The sequence below is a fragment of the Anomaloglossus baeobatrachus genome, chromosome 4 (genome assembly GCF_048569485.1).
Source record: "Anomaloglossus baeobatrachus isolate aAnoBae1 chromosome 4, aAnoBae1.hap1, whole genome shotgun sequence".
In the NCBI taxonomy this organism is placed as follows: domain Eukaryota; kingdom Metazoa; phylum Chordata; class Amphibia; order Anura; family Aromobatidae; genus Anomaloglossus; species Anomaloglossus baeobatrachus.
This window is the reverse complement of record NC_134356.1, coordinates 433,099,552-433,125,735: the sequence shown is the minus strand read 5'-3', so window position 1 is coordinate 433,125,735 and position 26,184 is coordinate 433,099,552. Positions and strand designations below refer to the sequence as shown.

The 26,184-nt window shown below is 48.3% G+C and overlaps 1 protein-coding gene across 1 annotated transcript in view; it reads right to left on the bottom strand.

Moving 5' to 3' along the window:
* The window catches only part of UBE2Q2 (ubiquitin conjugating enzyme E2 Q2), a 42,363-nt gene extending 28,603 nt beyond the window's left edge, over window positions 1-13,760 (bottom strand). The window contains exons 1-2 of the mRNA XM_075345470.1: window positions 13,380-13,760; window positions 7,765-7,869 (exon numbers count right to left, since the gene is read on the bottom strand). Coding sequence (XP_075201585.1) covers window positions 7,765-7,869; window positions 13,380-13,538 — 264 coding nt within the window. The 5' untranslated portion in view covers window positions 13,539-13,760. The remainder of the gene's footprint in view (window positions 1-7,764; window positions 7,870-13,379) is intronic.
* Window positions 13,761-26,184: the final 12,424 nt, after the last annotated feature.

Sequence of the window (26,184 nt, the reverse complement as noted above, 5' to 3'; positions counted from 1 at the left end):
GATTCAAATAGGAGAACAACTTGCAAGTGGCCACCTTAAATACCTTTTCTCATGATTGGATACACCAGCCTATGAAATTCAAAGCTCAATGAGGTTAGAAAACCAATTTAGTGGTTTAGTAAGTCAGTAAAAAGTAGTTAGGAGTGTTCAAAATCAAGAAATTGATAAGGGTACCCATACTTTTGCACCGGTCAAATTTTGTTTAAATGCAGATTGCACATTTTCTGTTAGTACAATAAACCTCATTTCAATCCAGAAATATTACTGAGTCCATCAGTTATTAGATATATGAAACTGAAATAGCTGTTGCAAAAACCCAAATTGTTATAAAGAAAAAAGGTTAACGTTAATAGGAGTGCCCAAACTTTTTCATATGACTGTATGTGCCACATAGGAAGAGAAAAAAGAATTTTGTTACTTACCGTAAATTCTTTTTCTTATAGTTCCGACATGGGAGACCCAGACCATGGGTGTATAGCTTCTGCCTCCGGAGGACACACAAAGTACTACACTCAAACGTGTAGCTCCTCCCTCCTAGCATATACACCCCCTGGTAGCCAGTCCTAGCCAGTTTAGTGCAAAAGCTGAAGGAGGACATCCACCCACAAGTAGAGATAGAGCAAAACCCGGAACAACCGGAACCTCTGTCTACAACAACAACAGCAGCCGGTGAAAACACACGGAACAAGAAACCTGCCAACAGGCAACAGGGAGGGTGCTGGGTCTCCCATGTCGGAACTATAAGAAAAAGAATTTACGGTAAGTAACAAAATTCTCTTTTTCTTCATCGTTCCTTATGGGAGACCCAGACCATGGGACGTTCCAAAGCAGTCCATGGGTGGGAATAAACAGAAACTGAGAAGTAGGCGAAACCTAACTTCACAAATGAGCGACAGCCGCCTGAAGGATGAGTCTGCCCAAGCTCGCATCTGCCGAAGCATGAGCATGAACTTGGTAGTGCTTCGAAAAGGTATGCAGACTAATCCAAGTGGCAGTCTGACAGACCTGCTGAGCCGTAGCCTGGGCCTGAAAGCCTAAGAGGCACCGACAGCTCTGGTCAAGTGTGCCTTGATCCCCGGCGGGAGAGGCACTTGAGTACACTGGTAGGTATCGGAAATGGCCGACCTAATCCAACGAGCCAGGGTCGGCTTAGATGCCGAGAGGCCCTTACGCTGACCAGTGGTCAGCACAGAAGAGAGGTGCACCGCCTAAGAACAGCGGTGCGAGACACATAGATCCGTAGCGCCCGCACCAGATCCAGAGTATGCAACGCCTTTTCAAAGCGATGAACAGGAGCCGGACAAAAGGAAGGCAGGGAAATGCCCCGGTTAAGGTGGAAGCAGCAACCACCTTAGGGAGAAAGTCCGGAGTCGGACGGAGAACCACCTTGTCTTGATAAAAAAAACAAAAAAGGGGTGACTCCGAAGAGAGTGCAACCAAAACAGAGACTCTCGAGGGAAGTTATGGCCACTAGAAAGACCACTTTCTGTGAAAGACGAAACAAAGAAACCTCCCTAAGAGGCTCAAAGGGGGGTTTCCGGAAGCCGTGAGGACCGGATTAAGGTCCCAGGGCTCCAAAGGCCGCCGGTAAGGCGGAATGACGTGAGATGCGCCCTGCATCAAGGAGCGCACCTGAGCCAGCCGGGCGATACGCCGCTGGCACAAACACTGACAGAGCCGAGACCTGTCCCTTGAGGGAATTGAGGGATAGTCCTAGCTGCAGACCGGACTGTAGAAGGGACAGGAGGGTCGGCAAGGCAAAAAAGGCCAAAGGATACTTCCGAGCTCAAGTCATAGTGGAGATGACTTCAGGAGGGATACCAGAAGTCGTCAAGATCCAGGACTCAAAAGCCACGCCGTCAATCTGAGAGCCGCAGGATTCTGGCGGAAAGACGGACCTCGTGAGAGAAGGTCTGGACAGTCCGGGAGATGCCATGGCACCTCTACGGACAGATGGAGCAGGTCAGGGTACCAAGCTTGCCTGGGTCAGTCTGGAGAAATGAGAATGACCAGACGGCCCTCCATTCTGATCTTGCGCAGGACTCTGGGCAAGAGCTAGAGGGTGAAACACGTAAGACAGACGAAGCTGGGACCAAACTTGAACCAGTGCGTCTGCTGCAAAAGCCTGAGGATCGTGGAGCGAAGATCCACGTCCGGAGAGCCCTACTTGCGGCAGATTGACCGAAACACTGCCTGATGCAGAGCCCACTCGCCGCTGTCCACGGTTTGACGGCTGAGATAATCTGCCTCCCAGTTTTCCACGTCTGGGATGTGGACTGCGGATATGGTGGACTAGGAGTCCTCCGTCCACTGAAGAATGCGTTGAACCTCCAACATTGCCAGGCGGCTGAGTGTCCCGCCCTGGAGGTTGATGTAGGCAAACGCTGTCGCGTTGTCTGACTGGACTCGAATGTGCCTGGCCGCCAACAGATGGTGAAAGGCTTACAGAGCTAGAAACACAGCTCTGATTTCCAGCACATTGATCCAGAGGGCTGATTCGGACAGAGTCCAAGTGCCCTGCGCTCCATGGTGGAGATATACTGCTCCCCAGCCGGATAGACTAGCATCCTGGTGAGGATCACCCGGGACGGGGCCAGGAAGGAGCGTCCCTGAGACAGAGGGGCCGAAGCCACCACTGAAACGCCAGCCGCAGAGGACGCAGATGGAACTGGGCAAGGGAATCGCTTCCATTGACGCCACCATCTGATCCAGCACCTGTATTAGGTGCTGGAACGACGTTGACCGCCAGCAGAGGGACTGCTGTTTGACTAAGGGCAGCTTCACAAGTGCCGACAGAGTCTCGAATTGCGTCCCTGGGTACGTGAACTTCTGGGTCGAAGTCAGAGTGGACTTGGACAGAATGACAAGCCACCCGAATTGGTTAGAGTGGCGAGAGTGAGCGAGGCACTCCGCTAACAGTCTGCACTGGATGAAGCCCTGACTAGAAGGCCGCCAGGACAAAAGGATCACTGCCAACCCCTAGAGGTGCAGGACCGCAATCACAGCTGCCCCGACCTTGAGAATAATCGAGGGGCCGTGGCCAACCCCAAGGGAAGAGCCACGAATTGGACCACTCCGATTGCAAAACGTAGCCAACGCTGGTGTGAAACTGCGATTGGCACATGCAGATAGGCATCTCTGATGTCGATGGATGCTAGGGAATCTCCTTGGGTCATTGATTGATCGCAGAGACTCCATGCGAAAATGCCGCACCTGAACATGCTTGAGAAGCTTGAGATCCAGGTCGGAAGGCACCGCCCTCTTCGGGGACTAGGAATAGATTTAAGTAGAAATCTCAGAACCGTTCCCAGTCGGGAACCGGTACAATTACTCCATTGGCCTGCAAGAATGCCACGGCCTGTGAGAAGGCGGCGGCCTTGGAGCAGGGGGGAGTTGACAGAAAAAATCTGTTTGGCGGGCTGGATAGAATTCTATCCTGTAGCCGTGGGAGATGTTATCCCGCACCCACTGATCGGAGACGTGTTGAAACCACACGTCGCCAAAGTGGGAGAGCCTGCCACCGACCAAGGACGTTGCTGGCGTGGCCAGATAGCCAGGAGGAGGCTGACTTAGTGGCAGCAGCTCCTGCGGTCTTCTGAGGACGCGGCTTCGTGCCCCAGTTGGGTTTACGATCCTTGGCTGAGCTAGTGGACGAGGCCGAGGGCTTAGAGAACGATCAGATGGAGGAACGAAAGGAACGAAACCTCGACTGATTCCTGCCCTGGACAGGTTTCCTGGTTTAGGTTTGTGGCATGGAAGAACTCTCCCCGCCAAGAGCTTCCTTAATAATTTCATCCAGTTGTTCCCGAATAGTCTGGTCCCAGCAAAAGGGAGCCCAGCAAGGAACTTCTTTAGAAGCATCTGCCTTCCACTCTCGAAGCCACAGGAGCCTGTGGATAGCGAGGAAATTAGCCGAGGCCACCGCAGTGCGGTGAGAGTCTCCAGCATGGCAGACATAGCATAGGATGAAAAGGCTGAAGCCTGGAAGTTAAGGCAACCATTTCGGGCATAGAGTCCCTGTGAGGGAATGCATCTCCTCTAGAGAAGCAGAGATGGCTTTGAAAGCCCGCACTGCTGCAAAAGATGGGGAGAACGAGGCCCCTGCCGCCTCCATACAGATTTGGCCAGAAGGACAACCTGGCGGACAGCAAAACCTTAAGTGAGGTGCCATCAGCCACTGATACAACGGTCCGGGCTGAGAGTCTAAACACCGGAGGGTCCACCTTTGGTGAATGAGCCCACTCCTTGACCACCTCTGCTGGAAAGGGAAAACTCATCAGAACCACGCTTTGGGAAGAGTTTGTCAGAGCAGACCCTGGGCTTGGTCACAGTGGCCTGAAAACTGGAGTGGTTAAGGAACACACTCCTTGTTCTCTTAGGCAAGGTAAACTGGTGCCTTTTTGCCAGAGAGGGTTGCTCCTCTGATACTGGCGGATTGAGGTCCAGTACAGAATTAATGTACAGAGGGATTCTTAGAGAGGTGCCGTCAGCCACTGATACAACTATCCGGGCTGAAAGTCTAGACACCGGAGGGTCCACCCTTGGTGAATGAGCCCACTCCTTGACCACCTCTGGTGGAAGGGGGAAACAGTCATCAGAACCACGCTTTGGGAGCGTCTGTCAGGACAGGCTCTGGGCTTGGTCACAGTGGGCTGAAAACTGGAGTGGTTAAGGAACATACTCCTTGTTCTCTTTAAGGTATACTGATGCCTTTCTGCCAGAGGGGGATGCTCCCCTGATACAGGCGGATTGAGGTCCAGTACAAATATAATGGACGCAATCAAATCATTAGCATCTGCATCACCTTCGGACAGATCAATGGTACATGAAGTAGCGTCCGAGCCCCTAGTAAAGACATCCTCCTCGTCCTGTGAGTCAGCTCGTGAATCAGAGCTGCGGGACGGGGAAGGACAGGGGACCCTGCGTCTCCATTTTAGGAGGACGGGGTCTGAGACCAGATGAAGAGTCCTCTGTGAGCTTTGCTGAGCGAGCCGTAGCAGCAGAAGCGCCCTGAGAAGGGGGCTAATGCATGCTCAGCAGAGTCCGGGACAGCTGTCCCCTGGAAAGAGCGGATTCTACCCAAAACGGGGGTTCAGCCACCGGAGCCGGAGCAGCTGGAGGGACCACTGATGAGCCTCCAGGCTGAGGGACCACTGTGTTTGTGCGCTCGGTACAGGCAGTACGAGTCTACATGCAGTGCATATTAAGAACAGCCTTGCAGCCTTGCTCTGATGTGAGACATGCTGCAGAAGTGGGGGCTCTGTCCAGAATGACCCCCAGCAGAGTATATAAACAGAGTATATAAGCAGCTGCACAACCGGAGGTTGTGGCTTGCCAGACCGTTTAACATACATCTCTGTGCCCTCCAGTCCCCCAGCCCAGGCCCCCATTTGTCACAATGTGGTATCTCTGTGCCTATGCAGACATTGAGAACGCTGATAAAATGGCAACCGGAGCGAGGAGAGGGGGCGGGGCCTACTCTGAGAGCGGGCAAATGAGGTATACAGGGGAGGGAATCTTTCCTCAGTGAGGCGTGTCCGTTCCCTGTGCTGAACAGCCGCTGGGCGGAGCCGCACTGTCCCTCTGCATGACTGACATGCAGGGGCAGTGAAATCGAAACTAGGCCTCAGGCGAAGCCGGGGCCTAGATTTAAACATGCGGCCAGCGTGCAGGCACCATCGGCGCGGTTCTCCAGTGAAAACTGGAGAACCGGCCGGAAATGTTAACACAGTCATATAACACACTCTCCCCAATATACAAAGTACAAGGGACCCCTGGAAAGACCACTTTCTGTGGTAATAACGTCTCAGTACTTAGCTTGTGAGACGCAGGTGCCAGGTCCCTGGGAGGTGAGCGCTCCGTCCGGCAGGATCCTGAAAGGGCTGCGGATGGAGACCGGTCTCCTGCAAAGCAGTGAGAACCGTGATGGCTCCCACTTCAAGCCAGAGCCCCAGGGGATGGTGAAGGAGCGCGGCATGTGAAGGCTCCAGCCTTGTAAAATCAACCTTAACAGCACCGCCGACACAGTGGGGTGAGAAGGTACATGCCGGGAGTCCAGACTGGACCCGCTTTTCTTCCAAATCTTTGAAATAAAAAAAAATAAAAAAAATCAGAGAATGCATGTGTGTGTGTGACCTCCTGAACACAAAGCATTGAAACTGGCTAGGACTGGCTACCAGGGGGTGTATATGCTAGGAGGGAGGAGCTACACGTTTGAGTGTAGTACTTTGTGTGTCCTCCGGAGGCAGAAGCTATACACCCATGGTCTGGGTCTCCCATAAGGAACGATGAAGAAAACCCAGACAGCCCGAACAAACCCCAAGTATACAAGTCAATAAAACTTTCCATCCTCATGCATCTACTCCAGGGAATATAGGTATATACATACATTCTATCTCCTATAATCATCTACATGAAACCACAGTGGCAACTGTCATGTAACACTACAACTTTTCCAGATATAGGAAGAAAAGAATGCAGACCCTCCATTGGGCTAAATGTAGAAGATCTTTTCCATAATCAGTGAAGAAAAGGATAAATAAATGCAAGACAGAGTCTCTGACAAATCAATATATGGCTTACGTATGACCCTTAGCTATAAACATCACATGTGGAGGGGGGTAAACTACATGCCTCATCGCCAACCTCTCCAGCCACAGTCTGGTGTTTCTTCAGCAGTTGCATGCAGAATCTCAGGCCTCTTCACTGCAGGTCAGGCTGTCTGTCACACCAAGGCCAGAATTCTCAGCTAGAGATGATCGGACTCGTTGAAATTCAGTTCTGCAGATTCAGCTGGTCTTCAGATAAACTTCGGTTTTGGACCCCGACTTGACCTAATACCCATTGGAAGTCACTGATTGGTTCGGGTCTCTGCCCACATGCAGTCAGCCAAAAACAGGACCCTTCCGTGTGGGATTTTTCCTTTTTTGTTTCTGGACACTACATCAGATCATGCTGTTATCCCCACTGAGAGCCATTTAAAACACTGGAAGTGGCTCACACTGGGCCGAGCGCAGAGTGTACCCGAGCACAGAGATGCTCACTCAAGTGGTTAGCATATGTAAAAGCACCCAAACTCTGAACTCTAACACTGATTTTTTGGGTAAGTCTGTGTTCGGTACGAACGGCAAACTTTACTGTTCAGGTTTGCTATTCACGGTGCATCATAAGGCTGCTCTGTCATTCCAACATTATGATGTGCAGTAAGCCCTGACCTGAAGTCCTGGCCTACAGTGAGGAGGCTGGAGATGCTGCACGCTTGATGACAGAAAGAAGAAAACATGATCGCAAGGTGAGAGTTAAAATATACCTACTCACCACTCCTGCAGCTCGCCATCTGGCTTTCTTTTTCCACTTTGGTAGCACATCTCCAAGACTTCCAGCTGTGTCCAAAGCCCAGAGGTCACAGTGTCATAGGATTGTTACATTGTGACTTTATGACACTCAGCAGTGCCTGAGGCCTGGACACCACTGCAAGTCCTGGCTTAGTGAAACAACTAGGCGATGCATGCCCCAATTGCAGGTGGCCGCGGTCAGTGAGTATTGGGTTATTCTTCCTCTGCACGGTCTGAACTTACATATATCTGGATTAAGAGCTGCAGAACATACCCAGTGCATAACCCGGGGACTACATAGAATTTCTATATTATTGAACATGACCGGACTAACTCCACACAGACTGTTCTAATCGGTGCCCAAGAACTCTGCACTGAATAGGCCAGATGTTTAGGATCTGGTGGACCCGTTTCTGCTCACTACACTCACCAGTGTGTTGCTTTTCTTAATATCCTCCAAGCGTTCCAATACAGAAGTCAGATTTGGGTCATCTGATTCCACAAACCATATTGGTGCAGAAGAGGGGTAGGACTCCTATGGGAAAAGAAAAAGGTTTTAAAATACATCCAGAAGGTTAGCACATGCAAAATAGTTAGAATTTCTGCTCTGTTCAGTAAGAAAGAGGCCTCTTCAGCCCAGTGGTTATCTGCGGAGCGGCCTCCTACCTTCCCTCTGGTAGTGTATACATCAGGTCTGCAGAAAAGCTGGACAAACCTGCATTTTTATTTTTTTTTATGAAAATCTGAAGAAAAGAAACTTGTCATATTTTCCTGGCTAAGAATGGTAAACCATCACCCCTCATTTTTTTGGGAACAGTAAATCAAATATCAAAATATTCCCAGTACTTCAAATCACAAAATAAAGATTTAAAGGGGAAGTACCGCATTATTTTGAACATATTAAGGAATATGTCTCAGTAGGGTCTTTTTCCCCCTAGTCCCTCCTAATTTGTAAGTAATGGTGCAAGTGTTAAAATGCTGACGCACGTGACCGCCGTTTAGCTTTGCTAGCTCATACGTTTACAAGACCTAAAACAAGGGCCCACAGGATTACACGGAGAAGGGGGTCTTCCGCTCCATAGAAGCCTCAGTGTGAGCCGGTTAGTTTGTTTCCAGGTCATGGGACCCAGACGACCACCTGGTGGCGCTAAAAAGCCTACAAATCGGTAAATAGTTAATACACTTGCACTACATGATACACGTAATTAGGAAAGACTGGGGGTGCGGGGGACCTTTGATGTGAAAAATTCTGTAATGTCATCGGTTATATGGTCACACAGTATACGGATTAGGAGATTAGCAGCTGAATATGGCGGCAGGGATGTAACTGTGCCACAAGTTCTTACCTGGATGGTCATCACATAGATACTTGTTACACAGACAAATAGTAAGAGGACCGTCAGAACTGACTAACATTGTCTCCGCTCCTAAACACCACCCTAAATTAAAGCTATAGCAGGATGATCCGGTACCCAGTCATTTTCCTGGAAACAAATCAGTGACACCGCAGCAGACAAACCACCTAAGGCCAAAGAGATTGTCACTGAAGACCGAGGCAAGAGGCCATCAATCAGATGAGGTTATGAAACATACAACATAGGGGAGCCGCCAAAACCCAGCAGACTGCACCCCAACATCTACATCCAAGGTATGCCAATACGCAGGCATAAACAGACACCGAATGAATCCATACAGTGCAACATCCCATTAATAAGCAATGTTTGCATGAATAAGCCTCCTCTGGACAGAGCAGATGTCAGGGCTGCCTCCAGTGATTCATCAGGACTTTCGTATCCATGGTTCGGCCAGCAGCCTTCTTAGTTAGGTCTCCACACACAGACGACTGCTCGGCTGAACAGTCCTGTGTCCTCTACGAGGGAGCCACCGCCAACCATACCCGGCAGAGGCTTATCTCAGGGAGAGGATACAATCAGATGACTGAAATCGGACATGCTGGAACAATATTTCCAAAGACAATATGTTGGCCAGGGCATCCATACGGATTAGACTCTCGGCTGGACCAGTCGATATCGCTGGGTTCCGTTGACTAAACCTGCACTGGAAATACAAGTAGAAGACTGATTTTCTGAGCCGACAAGATCAGTTGATCTAGTAGCTCTCCATTAGGGACCCATCACTTGACTTCTGACATTTCCACTTAAGGCTTAAGTTTAAACCCCTTCTGACACCTCAGTATATCTACGGTGAAACTCTTCAGAATGGCCAAGTTCCTTAGCCCAGCCCAAACAAAATGGGTGCAGGCTGTGTTACAAAGCTGCTAAAAGCATACTGATGGGCTATAGTGATGATCACTTGATCCTTGTAAAAGTGAAGTATATAAAAAAAATTCCAATAACTTTGTATTCCCTGTTACATTGGAAAGATCAAATAAAAAAAAAAAAAAAAAAAAAAAAAAAAAAAAAAGGGTTTTAAAAAAACAAAACAAAACACTATTGGGTTGTGGTGGGAGAAGAGTTCTGATGAAGGCATGAGACAGCCATAATAAATCCAAGCACCCTGCATTATACACTCCTTCACCTTTTATCGATGCCGCACTAATCCCATCTTGTGCTTTAACTTCTGACTGGCTGGAAATCAGTTACGTCATAAGTTCCCAATACAAGTCTATGAGAGCCAGAATGGGGCGCCCATAGACTTGTATTGGGTTGTGTCCTCCGATATGCTCAAAAAAACCACTGGAACAGCTGGCAGGTCACAAATAGCCAGAGACGGAGTGGAGCGGCGGTGATAGAAGATGAAGACACTGATGGGTGAGTATGAGACAGAAGTCAGGGGATAAAGTTCTAAAGCACCACTCCAGAGCTAGGAGAAGAAAAAAAAAAAAGCTGGAGTGGTGCTTTAAACCCAGAAATATTGCTGTGTTTATATGAAAAATGATCTCTTGTTCCGGTTCTTCAGTAAAAACTACGAAAAAGTAAATACATGTGTCAAGAAAGTTTGAAAAGTATTTTAAAATATAAAACAAAAAAAAATTGAATAAAAAAAAACAAAAAACACCCCCACAAAATAGAACAGAAATGAAACAATTGGTATTTGCTACATCCTGAAAAGTGGAAATTATTAAAATATGCCATTTATCCCACAGGATTGCTGTTTTTCGCCTGTTTTGTCTCTCAATACAGTTGTAAAAATTCCTATAATGGTATAAGAAAAAAAATATAAGAAAAATCTGCAATTTATGTGGCAAAAAAAAAAAAAAAAAAAAAAATGTATGGTGCTCAGAAAATGGCCAATTAAAAAGTAGTTATGGACACCCAAAATAAAATTAAAACTGCCATTTCGACCCTTGGAATGTCATTATGAAAGAGAATTAGGGAAAAGAAAAAAAACAAACAAACAAAAAACCCCCTTCAAACCCTATAGCTGAAATTGTGCCAACCCAAACCTTAATGGAAAAGTCCAGACAAGCCTTCTGCTAAGTCACCAGGAGTCTGTATGGCCGGGCGCTATGGGCTGTACGGCGAGTCCCCGACCGATGATCAATGGTGATCTCCTGCATTACACGGCACCACTATAGTTTTACCAGGAAGATGTGGACATGCAGGGGCCGGGCTCCAATACAGGGATGGACCCTATAATGCTGGTCTATCTATGGCATCCACACAAAAGGTAGTCCAATGGCAGGGGGTGCCCAGCTGATTATGGAGGGGTAATAATGCTGACCGAAGAGGTGAATAGCAATTTTTTTTTATTCTATATTTTCTTAACCTCTATGGGCCCATTAATAAGGGGGGTGCCTATGCTTTTAATAAATTTGTGGGCATGCTCAAACTGTGCCCCAACATAAGACTGGAGGAAAAGATGGCAATACACTAATGTAAGTCAGGCAACTCACCGCCGTGAAGAAATGGACAAATATGTGGGTCCATCAGTGCCGAAAACCGGTGACCAGGAATGTTGGTGCCTGACAGGTCAGATCCTTTATCAGGAGTAATCAGAGGTAGTTGACCGTTCATCCATGTTTTAAAAGGAAAGGGGACAGGACTGACTACTCAACTCAGATTAGAGCCGCATGAGGCATGGTGAAGAGTGACACACCAGACCCCCCACGACCACCCTCACAGGTCACAAGCGCCGGAACCCCCCCGACCGCCCTCATGTAGATCACAGGCGCCGGACCCGCTCCCTGACCGTCCTCACGCAGGTCAAAAGGTGCCGGAACCCCCCAACCGTCCTCACGCAGGTCACAGGTGCCAGAGGCCCCCCCCCCCCCCCCAACCGTCCTCACGCAGGTCACAGGTGCCAGAGGCCCCCCCCAACCGTCCTCACGCAGGTCACAGGTGCCAGAGGCCCCCCCCCAACCGTCCTCACGCAGGTCACAGGTGCCAGAGGCCCCCCCCCCCCAACCGTCCTCACGCAGGCCACAGGTGCCAGAGGCCCCCCCCCCAACCGTCCTCACGCAGGTCACAGGTGCCAGAGGCCCCCCCCCCCCAACCGTCCTCACGCAGGCCACAGGTGCCAGAGGCCCCCCCCCCAACCGTCCTCACGCAGGTCACAGGTGCCAGAGGCCCCCCCCCCCAACCGTCCTCACGCAGGTCACAGGTGCCAGAGGCCCCCCCCCCCCAACCGTCCTCACGCAGGTCACAGGTGCCAGAGGCCCCCCCCCCCAACCGTCCTCACGCAGGCCACAGGTGCCAGAGGCCCCCCCCACCCCAACCGTCCTCACGCAGGCCACAGGTGCCAGAGGCCCCCCCCACCCCAACCGTCCTCACGCAGGCCACAGGTGCCAGAGGCCCCCCCCCCCCCCCAACCGTCCTCACGCAGGTCACAGGTGCCAGAGGCCCCCCCCACCCCAACCGTCCTCACGCAGGTCACAGGTGCCGGACCCCCCCCCCGACCGCCCTCACGCAGGCCACAGGTGCCAGAGGCCCCCCCCCCCCCAACCGTCCTCACGCAGGTCACAGGTGCCAGAGGCCCCCCCCCCCAACCGTCCTCACGCAGGTCACAGGTGCCAGAGGCCCCCCCCCCCAACCGTCCTCACGCAGGTCACAGGTGCCAGAGGCCCCCCCCCCAACCGTCCTCACGCAGGCCACAGGTGCCAGAGGCCCCCCCCACCCCAACCGTCCTCACGCAGGCCACAGGTGCCAGAGGCCCCCCCCCACCCCAACCGTCCTCACGCAGGCCACAGGTGCCAGAGGCCCCCCCCCCCAACCGTCCTCACGCAGGTCACAGGTGCCAGAGGCCCCCCCCACCCCAACCGTCCTCACGCAGGTCACAGGTGCCGGACCCCCCCCCCGACCGCCCTCACGCAGGTCACAGGTGCCAGAGGCCCCCCCCACCCCAACCGTCCTCACGCAGGCCACAGGTGCCAGAGGCCCCCCCCCCCCCAACCGTCCTCACGCAGGTCACAGGTGCCGGACCCCCCCCCCCGACCGCCCTCACAGGTCACAGGTGCCGGACCCCCCCCAACCGTCCTCACGCAGGTCACAGGTGCCGGAACACCCCCCCCCCCCCCCCAACCGTCCTCACGCAGGTCACAGATGTTTAGCAGGTGTCTAATTTGACTCAGTAGATAACGAATAACGCAGCAAGGTGATGAGAATGTGATTGAGCACTGAATATTCAGTAGAAAACAGCAGCTATGGCCTCAGGACCAGCTGGAGAACTCAATCATTATTATATGCCGCACACTTCTCTACAGACAGAGGGGTTTCTAGGTCAGGTCCGGTTCCAGACCACCACTGAGGGAGGGGAGGGAGGGGATCTTCACCCCAAGATACCCCCATCCCCCCTCTGGATCTGACATGGACTGATCCAGCATCTGAGGGCAGAGTGTGGGAAACTCCAGAGAACTCTGCTGACAACCTGATGCTAATGGAGGCGCTCAGCCAGGACACCAGCCCCCTCCCCCACATCCCCCAGATACCCCTTGTCACAGATCTCCCCCCCCCCCCCCCCCCGGTCATCCATGCCCCCCCTTCTCCCCCGTCACCCAGATCCCCCCTCGGTCGCCCACGTCCCCCCCTCTCTGTACACAGCCGTCCGCAGCTGGGCACACACCGCCGGCCCCTGCCCGGTACACACCGTGATGTTGCAGTGGATGGTCAGGGCGCCCCCGGTGCTCTGGATGAACACACAGTGCAGCTCGTCCAGTCTCCAGCTGATGATCCGGAACCTTTCGTGCTCTTTACCGAAGATAGACTCCAGGAGTCGCAGCTCGGCCTTCAGCCCAGAAACCGACATCTTGGCCTCATTTCCGCCCGGCGGAGGCCCGAGGAGACAGCGGGGTCATGCCCGGGGCCCGAGCTCTCCGCCCGGCCTGTACGAAAGATGGCGGCGGCCTGTCTTTGTATGCGGAGCGACGCCACCGAGGGCCACGGAGAGCGATGCTTCCGGCGCAGTGACGTCAGAGACGGAGCTCTACCGAAAGGAAGCACCCTTGCGCACTATTGATAAAGCGTTACTGTCTGTGCGCATGCGTAGTGAGGGCACAGGAACTGGGGAGTTGGGAAGGCAGGCCTAGTGGTGGGGACGGCAGTCCAGACAGCGCTGAGGGCTCCGTGCCAGTGTGACCGCCCCAGTGCTAGAGAGCCGGCCCCAGTGCTATATAGAGCCGGCCCCAGTGCTAGAGAGCCGGCCCCAGTGCAGACATGAATGTCTACGGGATACCTGCAGCTGCTCACACCTCAGTACACGGCCGTGTTCAGCCCGCCATGTATTCCCTCAGGTGTCGCCGCTGTAGGCAGTTGTGCTCCTCTTACATGGATACTGGGATTCCCCTGTTCTGTGGTGACAACAAGTTTTGGAAAACTATGTCGCCATTTTGGTGGTTATTGTAGGACTGACCCCTTGGTGTCTGGCGCCATTATTATAGTTCTTCAGCATTGACAGGACTTGGGGTGATATTTTTGGGGCGCCATATTGGACGAAGCTGAAGATGTTCTTATTCATTGGTTTCTTGTTTGCAAACTTTTGTCTTGTTGCTTTTTTACAGGTTTACTAATGATAGAAAAAGGTCACAATAATAAAACACAAAACATTGAGGTGCCCTGAGGTGAATACACGTGACAGCACCTAAAAATGGCACAAAAATGGCATCAAAGTGGTTCAATGGCGTTACGCCACAGATTTCACTCTACAAACACCGAACGTGACTCCCATCCCATACAGGGCACTCCATGCTGGCCCCAGTGGGTCTGGACACAGGCGTTGGCATCAGTGGGCAGACATCCAATATTCACATCCGAATCAGTGGTGTTTTAGGCTATGTTCGCACTTTGCTTTTTTTCATGCGTTTTAATGCACAATTGCATGCGTTTTGATTTCCAGGCAAAGTCTATTGAAAATAGGGCTTTCTTGTGCGCACAATGCATTTACAAACGCTGTATTTTAGTTGCGGAAAATTTGTCAAAATCCCTGCGTTTGAAGAAGCAACATGTCAATTGTTTTTGCCATTTTGGTAGCGTTTTAATAACATTGAAGTCAAAGACAAATGTCTAAACATATTTTTCACGAAAGAATGCGTTTCACTTGCTTTTTATTAGCGATCTGCATGTGTTTTTGACATAAGAAACACAGGTCTTTCGGTCTCTCTCTTTCGGTCGGTCTCTCTCGCTCTATGTCTCTATCTCTCTCTGTCCATGTTGGTCTGTCCCTCACACCCCCGCTCTCATACTCACTGATCCACGATCACCAGCGCTGCACTGCACGGCGTTCACACTGTGGCAGCTTCTCTTTTGAAACTGCCGGCTGCTCATTAATCCATCACGTATTCCCTGCTTCCTCCGCCCACCGGTGCGTATGATTGGTTGCAGTCAGACACTCCCACACGCTGAGTGACAGCTGTCTCACTGCAACCAATCACAGCCGCCGGTGGCCGTGTCTGTATCGAGCAGTTAAAAAAATAAATAATTTAAAAAAAAAAAAAGGATGAGCGGTCCCTCCCAATTTGGATACCAGCCAGGGTGGGGATCTCTACTTTATGGGGAGCCCCCAGCCTAACAATATCAGCCTGCAGCCGCCTGGAATTGCCGCATCCATTAGATGCGACAGCCCCGGGACTCTACCCGGCTCATCCCGAATTGCCCTGGTGCAGTGCAAACGGGGTAATAAGGAGTTAATGGCAGCAGCCCATAGCTGCCACTAAGTCCTAGGTTAATCAGGGCAGGCATCTCCCCGAGATACCTTCCATGATTAACCTGTAAGTTAAAGAAAATAAACACATCCAAAATATCCTTTTTTTGTAATGAAAGACAAAAACCCCCTCTTTCATCACTTTATTAATCCCTCAAAAACACCTCCAGGTCCGACATAATCCACTCAAGGTCCCACGACGCTTCGAGCTATGCTACATCGGAAGCTGACAGGAGTGGCAGTAGAACACCGCCGCTCCTGTGAGCTCCATGCAGCAACTGTAGTGAGTCGCGCGATCAGCTGTGCTGTCACTGAGGTTACCCGCGGCCACCGCTCTCCGGCGGAGGACTGCAGCTGTGGCCGCGAGTAACCTTAGTGAAAGCACAGCTGATCGTGCGGCTCACTGCAGTCACTCAGGATTTGCGATCACAGATGAGTCCTTCACGTGTGACCACAAATCAGGCTGCCACACAGAGAGAGAGCCGCGCGATGTCAGTGAAATCGGGTGAAGCTCTGACGTCACTGCTGCGGACTCCTGTGTCCTGGCACTGACCTCGGAGGTTTATCTGAGTTCATGACAGCACACACAGACAGAGCCGCGGGATGACAATGAAGTTGGGTGCAGTTCATCCGAGTTGATTCTCATTGCCCAGCTCTGTCTGTGTCGGCTGTCAGCGGGCATGTAGCAGAGCTGAATTGCCGGGGGACCGCACTGACAAAAATGCATCCAAAACGCATGTAAAATTCATCCAAAATACATGCGTTTTGGATGCATTATTTCTGTCAACACGTAGCGTCAAGTCTGCCAGAGGGTGCGTTCTTATCCGCACTGGTCAGGATGCAACTTGCGCACATAGTCTTAAAGGGAACACGTCAGGTAAAAAGAAAAAATGCTCCTAACCTGCAGATATGGGTTTAATCTGCAGCTTAATAGCTTTCTGAGGCTGCCCGGCACCAACAACCCCACAGCCAGGAGAAAATGATCTCTATTCCTCCCTGCAGCCAGTTTAGTCTGGGCATAGAGAGCGGTGGGTGTAATTGTGCCCCCAGAACTGAAGGTCGGTTCAGCATTAGAGACAGCTGTCAGTGTTGGGGGCACAGTTACACCCACCACTCACTGTGCCCATAGTGGTGATTGAACCCACACCGGCGCCACCCTGATGACTGAAAGACCGAAGCTGCTGGGAGGAATAGAGTTAATTTCCTCTCAGCACGGCTCTTCATGTCAGTGCTGGGTAGCTTCAGAACACTAGTAACCTGCAGAGTAACCCCATATCTGCAGGTTAATAGTGTTTGTTTGTTTGTTTGTTTTTTTTTACCTGATAGGTTCCTTTAAGGGGTTAAATGGCTTTGGGTCACTTATGTCAAACCACTAACCCACAAAATGGATGTCCTGCATCAAAATCAGGTCACCCCAGGCTGGCCCAAATGACTCGAGCATTAAAGCTGGCATCGAAATTTGAAGACTTTTTCCTGCTTTAAAAAAGTTACTGGTGTCTTTAGAGTAATAGATACAGTCAGGGCCAGAAATATTTGGACAGTGACACAAGTTTTGTTATTTTAGCTGTTTACAAAAACATGTTCAGAAATACAATTATATATATAATATGGGCTGAAAGTGCACACTCCCAGCTGCAAGATGAGAGTTTTCACATCCAAATCGGAGAAAGGGTTTAGGAATCATAGCTCTGTAATGCATAGCCTCCTCTTTTTCAAGGGACCAAAAGTAATTGGACAAGGGACTCTAAGGGCTACTTTGCACACACAGATAAATCTTTCGCAGATCTGTGGTTGCAGTGAAATTGTGGACATATTATTCCATTAGTACACAGCCACAAACCTGGCCTTGATTGTCCACAATTTCACTGCAACCACAGATCTGCTGCAGATTTATCTCTGTGTGCAAAGTACCCCTAAGGGCTGCAATTAACTCTGAAGGCGTCTCCCTTGTTAACCTGTAATCAATGAAGTAGTTAAAAGGTCTGGGGTTGATTACAGGTGTGTGGTTTTGCATTTGGAAGCTGTTGCTGTGACCAGACAACATGCGGTCTAAGGAACTCTCAATTGAGGTGAAGCAGAACATCCTGAGGCTGAAAAAAAAGAAAAAATCCATCAGAGAGATAGCAGACATGCTTGGAGTAGCAAAATCAACAGTTGGGTACATTCTGAGAAAAAAGAAATTGACTGGTGAGCTTGGGAACTCAAAAAGGCCTGGGCGTCCACGGATGACAACAGTGGTGGATGATCGCCGCATACTTTCTTTGGTGAAGAAGAACCCGTTCACAACATCAACTGAAGTCCAGAACACTCTCAGTGAAGTAGGTGTATCTGTCTCTAAGTCAACAGTAAAGAAAAGACTCCATGAAAGTAAATACAAAGGGTTCACATCTAGATGCAAACCATTCATCAATTCCAAAAATAGACAGGCCAGAGTTAAATTTGCTGAAAAACACCTCATGAAGCCAGCTCAGTTCTGGAAAAGTATTCTATGGACAGATGAGACAAAGATCAACCTGTACCAGAATGATGGGAAGAAATAAGTTTGAAGAAGAAAGGGAACGGCACATGATCCAAGGCACACCACATCCTCTGTAAAACATGGTGGAGGTAACGTGATGGCATGGGCATGCATGGCTTTCAATGGCACTGGGTCACTTGTGTTTATTGATGACATAACAGCAGACAAGAGTAGCCGGATGAATTCTGAAGTGTACCGGGATATACTTTCAGCCCAGATTCAGCCAAATGCCGCAAAGTTGATCGGACGGCGCTTCATAGTACAGATGGACAATGACCCCAAGCATACAGCCAAAGCTACCCAGGAGTTCATGAGTGCAAAAAAGTGGAACATTCTGCAATGGCCAAGTCAATCACCAGATCTTAACCCAATTGAGCATGCATTTCACTTGCTCAAATCCAGACTTAAGACGGAAAGACCCACAAACAAGCAAGACCTGAAGGCTGCGGCTGTAAAGGCCTGGCAAAGCATTAAGAAGCAGGAAACCCAGCGTTTGGTGATGTCCATGGGTTCCAGACTTAAGGCAGTGATTGCCTCCAAAGGATTCGCAACAAAATATTGAAAATAAAAATATTTTGTTTGGGTTTGGTTTATTTGTCCAATTACTTTTGACCTCCTAAAATGTGGAGTGTTTGTAAAGAAATGTGACAATTCCTACAATTTCTATCAGATATTTTTGTTCAAACCTTCAAATTAAACGTTACAATCTGCACTTGAATTCTGTTGTAGAGGTTTCATTTCAAATCCAATGTGGTGGCATGCAGAGCCCAACTCGCGAAAATTGTGTCACTGTCCAAATATTTCTGGACCTAACTGTACTTTGGGAACCTGATCTCACACCACTAAGGCTCAGAATTGGATGCCATGGTCAAGGCAAAAGAGTTTGCATCAAACTGCAAATGTTCACAGATTCAAAGAAATATGTTTTATAAGGGTTAAACAACTGGGACATTGATACATAGGAGAGGATGTGCCATAACACATTCAGTTCATTCTAGGCTGGCCCAAACTGTTTCTAGGCGTAAAAGCTGCCCTCAAAGTGGGCAAATGGACAATTTTCACAGATTTTTATTGTGTCTGGTATTTTGATAACTTTAGGCCACAGATCTCAAACCACGAGCTCAGAGGCATCAAATTCAGTTCACTTGTGACTGACACACACGAGTTCTTGGCACTACAACAGACATGAGAATGTGTGAGCAAACGCTAAAGATTTCAATGAGTAATTGATCTTTTTAAAGGGTTAATTTAATCTTGCCCTGCCAGCAGAAAAATTGGGATGACTTGCATCAAATTCATTTCAGGTCGGGGAAAACAGTTTCTGAGAATAAAAATTGGTATCACTGATCTGACCCCGGCAACACAAAGATAGGAAAGCCCGACAATCTGTAGTCGGATGTTTGACGTCTGTGGCATATTCCAGAAACCAGGATCTATTGCGGCTGAACAGAAATATGCACAACAGATACCTTATTGCAAATGCCCACATTTACATTTCCAGGGTCGGCCAATGAAGTGCATCTCTAAATGTGTAGTGTGAGATCAGTAGCCCAATATTATTTAACCCTGGACCATGTGGACCAACAAAGATTGAACTTTCTTAGCTGTGGTGAGTCCTTATCTGTCTGCAGTTTCTATTTTTGAGTCCTTTATTCCTTTACTTTTTCTTCATGAGGTGGCTTGTATTCATTAGTAATAGGATGGTAAACATCTGCAACTCTCCAGTGCAGCATCTCTTTGTGTTTTATCTGGAAATATGGATAAAGGGACAAATGAAAGATATATGGTAATTCCCTTGGTAAATATGGCATTAAAGGTACCGTCACACTAAGCGACGCTCCAGCGATCCCACCAGCAACCTGACCTGGCAGGGATCGCTGGAGCGTCGCTACACGGGTTGCTGGTGAGCTGTCACACAGGCAGATCTCACCAGCAACCAGTGACCAGCCCCCAGCCAGCAGCGACGCATGGAAGCGATGCTGCGCTTGGTAACTAAGGTAAATAATGGGTAACCAACCCGATATTTACCTTGGTTACCAGCGCACACCGCTTAGTGCTGGCTCCCTGCACTGCTAGCCAGAGTACACATCGGGTTAATTACCTGACGTGTAGTCTGGCTATGTGTGCAGGGAGCCGGCACTCGCCGCGTGAGAGCGGCGGACGCTGGTAACGAAGGTAAATATCGGGTAACCAAGGAAATGGCTCCTTGGTTACCCGATATTTACATTGGTTACCAGCGTCCGCAGAAGCCGGCTCCTGCTGCCTGCACATTCAGTTGTTGCTCGCTCGTTGTCACACACAGCGATGTGTGCTTCACAGTGGGAGAGCAACAACTAAAAAATGGTCCAGGACATTAAGCAACAACCAGCGACCTCACAGCAGGGGCCAGGTTGTTTCTGGATGTCACACACACAGCAACATCGCTAGCAACATCGCTGCTACGTCACAAAAGTTGTGCCTCAGCAGCGGTGTTACTAGCGATGTTGCTTAGTGTGACGGTACCTTAACCTGCACAGCTTGATATGGCACTGCTGGTTGGAGTGCAGCCATGCACACCACAATAGAGCCTCTGACACAGATGGCATCTTGGGTGATTTTTCAGAATAAGTGCAAAGTAATTATATGACTTGTATCCATCATATTTCACTAGTTTTCCTCTCTGTGGGCTCTTTCCACAATCTCCAGTTCTCTTTGAGCCATTGGATGAAGATTAGTGGTTGAGATAACTTTTGATGTCTAGAAGGTACACACAGAGCTGGGGAATTCCTGGTCTCTTGCATTTCTGTAGCACATGTTCAGAAGCCGCAGCATGAAGGACATTATACATCAGTATTGAGCATTGTAGCTGAGAATCCAGCACTGGGGATGAAACTCGTATATATTTATTAGTAAACAGTAGTCTTTCTGCCTATTTTTATTCTTTCTCCCCTCTCCATAGACTTGAATAAGGAGCTATAGCCTCACAACTCACTGAGCTGGTAGTCCAATAAATAGTATAATGTGACTAGCAGTCTGAATACATCATGAGGGATATTAAACCCAGTTGAAGCATTTAAAATATGCAAGGGTATAAAGCTATACACACAGTGCTAAAACATAAATTACACATGCAAATTCACAAATATATATATATGTATATAAATATATATATATATATATATATATATATATATATATATATGTATATATATATATATATACAGTCATATGAAAAAGTTTGGGCACCCCTATTAATGTTAACCTTTTTTCTTTGTAACAATTTGGGTTTTTGCAACAGCTATTTCAGTTTCATATATCTAATAACTGATGGACTGAGTAATATTTCTGGATTGAAATGAGGTTTATTGTACTAACAGAAAATGTGCAATCCGCATTTAAACAAAATTTACCGGTGCAAAAGTATGGGCACCTCAACATAAAAGTGACATTAATATTTTGTAGATCCTCCTTTTGCAAAAATAACAGCCTCTAGTCGCTTCCAGTAGCTTTTAATGAGTTCCTGGATCCTGGATGAAGGTATATTAGACAATTCCTGTTTACAAAACAATTCCAGTTCAGTTAAGTTTGATGGTCGCCGAGCATGGACAGCACGCTTCAAATCATCCCACAGATGTTTAATGATATTCAGGTCTGGGGACTGGGATGGCCTTTCCTGAACATTGTATCTGTTCCTCTGCATGTATTTGGAGCGGTGTTTTGGATCATTGTCTTGCTGAAATATCCATCCCCTGCGTAACTTCAACTTCGTCACTGATTCTTGCACATTATTGTCAAGAATCTGCTGATACTGAGTTGAATCCATGCGACACTCAACTTTAACAAGATTCCCGGTGCCAGCATTGGCCACACAGCCCCAAAGCATGATGGAACCTCCACCAAATTTTACTGTGGGTAGCAAGTGCTTTTCTTGGAATGCCATGTTTTTTTGCCTCCATGCATAACACCTTTTTGTATGACCAAACAACTCAATCTTTGTTTCATTAGTCCACAGGACCTTCTTCAAAAATGTAACTGGCTTGTCCAAATGTGCTTTTGCATACCTCAGGCGACTCTGTTTGTGGCATGCTTGCAGAAACGGCTTCTTTCGCATCACTTTCCCATACAGCTTCTCCTTGTGCAACATGCGCTGTATTGTTGACCGATGCACATTGACACCATCTGCAGCAAGATGATGCTGCAGGTCTTTGGAGGTGGTCTGTGGATTGTCCTTGACTGTTCTCACCATTCTTCTTCTCTGCCTTTCTCACTTGCTGGAGTGCTATTATTTGATTGTAGTTCCTTATACTTTTATATGACACAATGGATCAATAAAGAAGAAGTTTTTTATAATTCTGGTGAAATTTCATCCTTTTGCTGGATCCCAATTCTCCTACATTTCTATTTGTTTGGGCATACTCCCTGCCTGGACCCCTGCAGAACATAAGGTGAACACCGACCATTGCATTAAGAGGAACTCCTTTGTGGTGAGCTGGCTATATGTTTTTTACATTGTTTGACATATATATATTTATATACACATATATATATATATATACATATATATATATATATATATATTTGATCTCACCCAGTCAATAGTGGAGACCTTTTTCACCATAGGCGTCCAACTGGGAACTGCAGAACAGGTAATAGTATATTAAACCCTGTCGTGCTCATGTGTAGCTACTGCCCATTTACAAGGGTAGTACCCTAGTGTGGGAATATATTACCCCAAGACACGGACCCTCCCTGCGCATTTCTTCTACAATAACATGGATTCCTCATGGAGAGTAAAACATGGGAAAGAAAAAGGGGTACAAAAACCTACAGTGGCAGGATATAATGGATTTGCAGGCTAGTGCTTAACCCGCAGGGACAATTTCCAGGAGTCACCAAATTTAAGTGTCCCGCCTAATCATACGCCATCTGTGGTTATTTCCAGATTTGTATAATGCCATATCCTTTGCATCTGATCCTGCTATCAGATCAGGCAATCATAGCAACCCTACACATGCGCTCTAATTCACTCTTACCCTTCTGGTTAGCGTACATTTGGCTTCCGGTTTGCGTACAGCAAACCAAAGTTCCTTCTGTCTGACGTCACCAGTTTCCTAGCGATGCGCAGATTGTCGCTTAGAAATATCTGCACAAGTGCGTGCATGTAATAAAGTAAGTGCAGTTTGTGTCTAGATTTTGTAGACCATTTTGTTCTAAATTAGAAATTATGCTGTCTTTCTCTTCTGCGTTTCATCCTCAGACCAATGGTCAGACTGAGAGAGCAAACCAGACCTTGGAAACCTATTTGAGGTGTTTTGTATCTGCGGATCAGGATGACTGGGTTTCGTTTTTGCCATTGGCAGAGTTTGATCTCAATAATAGGGCTAGCTCTGCTACTTTGATGTCTCTGTTTTTCTGCAATTTTGGGTTTCATCACAGGTTTTCTTCTGGGCAGGTTGAGGCTTCAGCCTGTCCGGGAGTTGATTCTGTGGTGGAGAGAATGCAGCAGATTTGGGGTCAGGTAGTGGACAAATTGTTTCAGTCCCAGGAGAATGCCCAAAGGTTTGCCAACCGACGTAGGACTGTTTGTCCCCAGTTTAAAGTGGGGGACATGGTTTGGTTATCCTCCAAAAATATTCCTGAGAGTTTCTTCTAAAGTTATGCTAAGATTTATTGGGCGTTATAAGATTTCGGAGATTATTAATCCCATATCTTTTTGTTTAGCTCTTCCTGAGTCTTTTAAAATTCACAATGTTTTTCATAAGTCTTTGTTGAAGAAACATGTGGAACCAGCAGTTCACACAGCGATGCCTCCTGATCCTGTGTTTGTAGATGGGGATCTAGAGTATGAAGTAGAGAAAATTTTGGATTCCTGCCTTAATAGACGTAAGCTTCAGTACCTTGTTTAGTGGAAGGGTTATGGTCAGGAGGACAATTCCTGGGTTTTTGCTTCTGACATTCACGCTGACAGATTGGTTCGTGCCTTTCATCATGCCCTTCCTGACAGACCCAGTGGCTCTGGTGAGGGTTCGTTGACCCCTCCTCAAGGAGGGGTACTGTTGTGAATGTCATGTGAGTGGGTGCTGGTGTGGAGCTACCCCTGGTGGCCAGGAATTTTAATGAAGCTGAGTCTGAATCTGTGACTCAAACAGGTGATGGAATTAATTAAGAATCCAGGAAGTCCTATTGCAGATTAGCCTATTGTATTTAGAAGAGCATTTTCTGCCTGGCGGCCGCCGGTGATAAGTGTTTTCCTACTGCTTCTGAAGATGGCTGGGAGTTTTCCCTTCAGTTTCTCCCATTTATTCTGTGCCTGGATCTGCTCCAGATAAGTTTACTAGTTTCTGTGCTTAATTGCTGCAATTGCACTTAAGGGTGTTTCTGCTTATTCCATTTTGGTCTGTGTTTTTGGTTTCTTGTTTGTGAGGATCTGTCTCTCTGCTTTTGTGAGCAGGGCAGTTCCTCCAGCAAGAAAGGGAGCTTGCTCCCTGTTCATGTTTGGATTATTTGCACTTTAGAATATTATTTGTTCTGTGTTTTTGTTTCTTCCCATTATATCTGCAGTTCTGTTTAAAGTGTCTGGCATAAGAGTACCTGATATAGTGGGGGAGAGACAGTGTGGTTTCAGATCTCTTTTCTATCAGGAGTTTGCTATTGTTTGCAGGTTTTTTGCTGGCCACAATCAGTTATCTTTCCTGTCCTGTTGTATCTAGTAAGTCGTGCTTCAGCTTTGCTGATCTATATTTTCTATCTGTGTATTGTGTTTTCTTACATCCCCGTCGTTTACATGTTGGGGGCTTGCTATTTCTTTGGGGACTGCTCTGAGGCAATTTAGGAATCCTCATTTCTATCTTTGAGGTGTAGCTAGTTTCTCTGGCAGTGACGAGGTGTCTAGGTGTGTTAGGAACATCCCACTGCTACTTCTAGTGTTGTCTGATAGATAGCGAATTGCAGTAAGCTTAGTTTCCAACTACTCTTGTGGTTTTGTTTTTCCTGATTAATGGGATTTTTTGTTATCATCCATGGCTACCAGTTCATAACAGTATCACCGGCCACACAAAAAAAACAGGTACTCAAAAAAAGGAAACATTTTTTTTATTCTCTATATTTTTCCTCTTTCCTCGAGAAAATCTGTGCGAGTGGAGTGCAATAAAACATCACATTCCACTCGGACCAATATTAGTCTGTGTGTCAGCGCACATGGGCGATTATTTTCTCAGCCCTAAGCGGACCGAGAAAGCAATCGCAGCATGCTGCGAATGTAACGTGAGACTCTTTTCTCTCGCACCCATTCAAATGTATGGGGTGAGAGAAAAATCACACTGCACTCGCGGTACACTGGTGTACCGCGCATGCAAAGCGAGAATCGCAATAGCCGGCTACGGAGGAGAGAGGGAGATAAATTCCTCCCTCCCCTCCTCAGTGCCGGCCCACCCCTCTTTAGAGCCGGCCCTTCCCTCCTCAGCGCTGGCCCGCCCCGCCTCAGTGCCGGCCCGCCCCCCGCAGCTGAGGTCCGCTCACACAGTCGAACCTCAGTCGCAGGGACACTCGGCTCTGCTGTACTGCCAGCATGAGCTGAGTGTCATGCGAGCATCGCACTAGTGCCCGTATGGCCCTGGCCTTGTTCTTTGGGTTCCGTGGAAGATCTTTTGCTGACATGGATATTAACCAGTTGTCTGATCGTGTTAAGCATCTTGCTTCTGAGGTTCAGGGTATATCGGCTTATCTTAGACAGACTCCTGTTGTAGAACCTAAAATTCCCATTCCTGAATTTTTCTATTGGTCTAAATTCCTGAACTTTAAAAATAATTGTAAATTATTTTTTGCCTTAAGACCTAAGTCCTCAGGGAGTCCCGTGCAACAGGTTAGAATTTTCATCTCCTTGTTGCGCGGTGACTCTCAGGACTGAGCCTTTTTCTTGGTACCTGGTGATCCGATTCTGGCTGATGTGGATTCCTTTTTTCAGGCCCTGGGATTGTTGTATGACGAACCTAATGTTGTGGATCAAGCTGAGAAGGCTTGGATGGCATTGATCCAGGGTCAGGATTCCGCTGAAATTTTTTGCCAGAGATTCAGAAAGTGGGCGGTCCTTACCATATGTAATGATGATGCTCTTGCGGCACTTTTTCAGAAGGGTTTTGCAGATACTGTGAAAGATGTTATGGTGGGATTTCCTATCCCTTCGGGTCTCGATGCCTCTATGACCTTAGCCATTCAGATTGATAGACGTTTATGCGAGCGCAAAATGATATGTGCAGATGT